Source organism: Corvus brachyrhynchos, unplaced genomic scaffold, assembly GCF_000691975.1.
Source record: "Corvus brachyrhynchos isolate BGI_N302 unplaced genomic scaffold, ASM69197v1 scaffold285, whole genome shotgun sequence".
NCBI classification, from domain to species: domain Eukaryota; kingdom Metazoa; phylum Chordata; class Aves; order Passeriformes; family Corvidae; genus Corvus; species Corvus brachyrhynchos.
Genome location: NW_008238323.1, coordinates 326,187 through 330,944, shown reverse-complemented (window position 1 = coordinate 330,944; position 4,758 = coordinate 326,187). Strand labels below are relative to the sequence as shown.

At 47.6% G+C, this 4,758-nt stretch overlaps 1 protein-coding gene across 1 annotated transcript in view; it reads right to left on the bottom strand.

The window, feature by feature from the left end:
- MYO5B (myosin VB) overlaps positions 1–4,758 on the bottom strand; it is a 148,464-nt gene that overhangs the window by 44,040 nt on the left and 99,666 nt on the right. Inside the window, exons 20-21 of the mRNA XM_017734339.1 lie at positions 2,842–3,048; positions 2–82 (exon numbers count right to left, since the gene is read on the bottom strand). Coding sequence (XP_017589828.1) covers positions 2–82; positions 2,842–3,048 — 288 coding nt within the window. The remainder of the gene's footprint in view (position 1; positions 83–2,841; positions 3,049–4,758) is intronic.

Below are 4,758 nucleotides of genomic sequence, written 5' to 3'. Positions count from 1 at the left end.
CCCGGATCCGGCGGAACCGCACGCGGGCCAGCCAGCCCCGGACATACTTCTGCAGGATGATGGCCTTGTGCTCGATCAGCATCTGCAAAACATTGGCACAATGGGACAGTTAACAGAGAGAAGGCACAGAATTTTGGAATCACAGAACAGTTTGAGTTGGAAGGGACCTTAAAGTTCATCCACCATGGGCAGGGACCTTCCACTAGACCAGGCTGCTCCAAGCCCCATCCAACCCAGCCTTGGACACTTCCAGGGATGGGGCAGCCACAGCTTCTCGGGGCAGTCCCAGCTTCTCTGGGCACCCTGTGCCAGGGCCTCCCCACCCTCACATCCAAGGATTCCTTCCCAATCTTTCCTTCAGCTTAAGGCCATTCCTGGACGGTCACCTGTTCAGGTAACAGCAACTCTGGTTGGCTGCAACAGACACTTAAACAATTCCCAAACTGCCTTGGAAAGGGCTTCTCCTCCAAGGACTGTCCTGGTAGGTGCAGGGCGTGATGGCTGGAAACGGAGGCTGTTGTTTTGCCCTCTCTTTCATGGACAGTACTTCAAACCCTGCTCCTGGAGGCTTCTCCAGGCACTGTGCTCAACTGATGCAGACAGGACACACCCAGACCTCTCTTAGGAGCCTGGCTTCTCTCACTGCTTGGCCACTGACATGAGGAGGTAAGATCCTGGTTGGTGAGGACTTGGTGGGAGCAGGTGACATCTGGGCCTAACTGCAACTTCATGGACCTCCTCAGAATAGCACTGAGATCGACCAGAGCCACAGCTCCAGAATAAACAGTCATTAACAGACACACCAACACTTAGCAATGAATTTACTGCCCCTCAGCATCAGATATAACCCACACCAGAACGGATCTGTAGATTTTTTCTGTGTTCCACCTCTGCATTATGATAATTTTTACTGCAGATAAATGCTGTCCTGGTGGGATTTCATATCAGGTGGATAACCTTCAAATAAAACCGTGAGTCCTTTCACTACAGTCTGCAGCCAGTTCTCTAGCATGATTCAATTCCTAGTAATTTGTATTTGTTTTCATGAAATTTCTGGCATGTTTGCATTGAATTTCTTCCCCAAAATTTACAGCTATCTTGTCAGTCAGTGGCAGTTCAATTTTGTCCTCTATAACTGAAGGCTGACATTTTAGAGATACAAACAGCACATTGTTAATACCTTCCTTATGCTTCAGTCTGCCAAGGAAATAAATAGGAGAATTTGAAGATTGCAAGACACTTTATTGTTACTAGTTTGGGTTAAGTTGTCTCAGAAAAGGTTATCCTATGAGCTCCTCTTACAAATATTTTGTTTCACTCTAAGGCTTTCTTTGCAATTGCGAATTTTAATTCAGAATAAAGGGATTATGTGAATTTAGGATGCAGCAAGAATTACAGTGAAATAAGCTTTGTATGTCTCCCGCCTTGGCATTCATAAATGAGGAAAGCCAGGGATGCCCAAAGAGGTAGAAGAAACCCCACTGCATCGCCTTGGGGACTTATTTCAGCTTTACAGCAAAATTTTGGTGGACGCTGGGCATGCCCTGACCCCAGAGATCGTCACCCAGAGCCTTGCATCTGTCACTGAACATGCACTGGAACTAACACCTATATCCAACATCTATACCCAGGTGCTCCACAGATTAAGGGTGTTCAGATTAGAGAGGCATGGCCTTCAGCCAACTTCTATACCTTGTTAAGATTTGGGTGGCCTTGAATCTCAGGGAGTTTAACTGCTGGACCAGCTGCCTCCCACTGCAGAAGCTTCCAATTTAAAAAATAGATGTTGAAAAAGCAGTGGCAGCCCAAATTCCTTATCACTAGCTGCCATGTCTCAAAGGACAACTGTGGTCTCTCTGGGAGGTCACCAGGTGTCCAGGTAACCTCAATTATTCCCAGGAACAGGCTTTCCCCTCATGATGCCTCTCACTTCTTGGAGTAGCCCCACAACCCAGTTAGGCACCAGTTTAGGTGACTACCAGCACAGTGCTGGATCTGAGCAGTGGACAGAAGATTCCCCAAAGCTGTTCTCAGTTACCTGACAGATAGTAGCTGCAGAGGGACTGGGGACAAGGCATGGAGGGACAGGACACAGGGAATGGCTTCCCAGTGCCAGAGGGCAGGGCTGGATGGGATATTGGGAAGGAATTGCTGTCTGTGAGGGTGGGCAGGCCCTGGCACAGGGTGCCCAGAGCAGCTGGGGCTGCCCCTGGATCCCAGGAAGTGACCAAGACCAAACTGGATGGGCTTGGAGCAATGTGGGACAGTGGAAGGTGACCCTGCTCACAGCAAGGGGTGGAATGAGGTAATCTTTAAGGTCTCTTCACCCAAACCACCCCTAGATTCAATGATTTCTCACTGTATCACCGCTGTCATCAAACTCTAAATTCTTTGTGTCCAGCTCCTGGTTTAACACAGAAAGCTAAAGGAGAGAACTAATTGAAGAGATATTTCTATCAATAAATGACTTATTACCTTCCATGACAGACCCTCCTTGTCTTCCCACCCTACCGGGAGCAGCCCCTGCATGCAGCTCTGACACATACCCAGTGGGACAGGGAGGTTTTAGCAGAGCGTAGGTTAGATCAAATGACATTTCCAGATCTCCACAATGCCTCCCAGCACCACAGTGACTAACTCCATTTAGCTGCTCCACTGAGGTGCTGCTGCCAAAATCTCTTTTGCTCGCACAGCTTTAAATAGCAAAGCTTGCCGTCACCGTCCACTCTCCGGCAACACCAGGGGCTGTCAGCTTCACAAACATCAACAACACCACAACAAACACATCGCAGAAGCAAATATAAAGGCTCTCCTCATGCAAAGACCCTCCTGGAGGTGTACCTGGTGGTAAATCCTCTTGACAAACATGCCCCGAGCAAAAGCCTGGATGGTGAGGGTGGCATTGCGGATCCTCTGGAAAGCCCGGCGGATCCGCAGCATTCGGTACTGCTTCTGCAAGATGATGGCAGCCCTCGTCCTCCTCAGGTGCTCAGCAAGCCTGCAATGCACAGGAGGAAGGTCAGCGGGGAAACTAAACTCCACTTCTTCCTGTTGCAGTAAGTTTTAAACCAGGCAGAGAGGAAAACCTTTTGTCCAGTGTGGCTTGATGGCTCTCAGGAATGAGCACCCCAACAGCTGGGCTAAGAGAGCCTCCATGCTACCAGACAGCAGCCATGGAACCCAGGAGCACTGGAACCACAAATCAGCACACCTCATTGTTCCCAAACAGCATTAAACCCAAGTATTCCCCAGGTTTTCCTTGGTTTGAACTCTCTGCCTTGCGTCCTTGCGCCAATCAGCGCCCAGGTTGGTTCCATCACTTCCCTGACTATAAAAAGCACATGTCACTCAGGGTATCTACTGACTCAGTGAAAACAGCAGCAAACTGATCAGGCATTTAAACTGGTGTACACTGCTTTGGCAACATTCCTGAGTAGAGCCTCGAGCAATTCAGAGACAGTAAATAATGATGGATGTGGTCAACTCCACACCACATTTCTCCCATTCTCCAGCTGAACTCATGTTCAATTTGCTGTTACACCGGTTAATAAATGCTCATAAACCTTCCATTTAATTTGATAATTAGCTTGTTTTGCTGAATTTATGATTCATTTATTGCTCTCAGCATGCAGCATTATTCAGAAATTTGATCCACTTCTTTTATTTTGTGAAAAGTGTATCAAAACTAAGAGCCACATCGGATTGGTTTATATATTCCTCTGATTGAGGTAAATGTTTTCTCATTAGGACCCATTGAGCCAGGGCTTACTGAAGAGGATAAGAGATGGTCTGCCTCCAAAAAGAGGAGGCAGCAGTTACTCCAATGCCATCCAACCTTACAAACCCTGCACAAAGAGGGAAACTGAAAAATTATGTAGAAGAAACTCTGCAGCAGCTGGTTCTCCCTGGCAGCAACCCCTTTCACAACCACACCACCACGAATTCAGCTGGTATCTCTGATGTTCTTCTGCTGATTGTCTGACTTGAATAAGGGGCACAAGAAGGGAGGTGGCCAGTGTGTTGGGATACTGTTCCATTGCTTCACTGCTCCCTCACATCCACCTCCACACCTGCCACCAGCAGCTCACTCTCCAGCAGTGTTACCTACATAAACCCCAAAAAGCCACTGACAGGAGGGAGCTTGAGGTTCCTGCACAGAACGAGTCAACTCTGAGCTCTGTTACTCTCTACTGTACACAGCCCCCCTGCCAGTGATTTGGAGTGATTTTCCTCATTACAAAGGATACAGCCAGTCAATCCTGAGAACTCCCCTTGGACATCACAGAGGCACAAACCTGGTCCCTGCAGGGGAAGAGTGCTTACCAACTAGACAGCTCTTCCCTGGCTGATCTAAATGCCCTTTACCAAAGGCAGTCCCAGGAAAATATTAGTTCTATGAAACACTTTTACATAAATCCTTCAGAGTACTGTATTCATCTCATTATAACCAGATTGTCTACGTTATGACCTTGGCCCAGCACCCAGAAATTAAACTAATGTAGATATGAAACCAGTTTGGGGCAAAGAATTTTGACCTCTTGCCCTTAAACAAAACTGGGGGAGAGGAGCCAGAAATAAGTCCTGACTTTAGCTGAGAAACTCTCACCACAGTGCTACCCACACGCAAATTATGCATCTTGCTTTCAAGCAAGCAGAGTATTTTCAAAGCTTCTCCTATGCAACCCCCAAGTTTAAGATCTAGAAGATGCAAAGGATTGAAAACACAGGTGAGCAGAGGTGTTTTCACACTTGACTTCC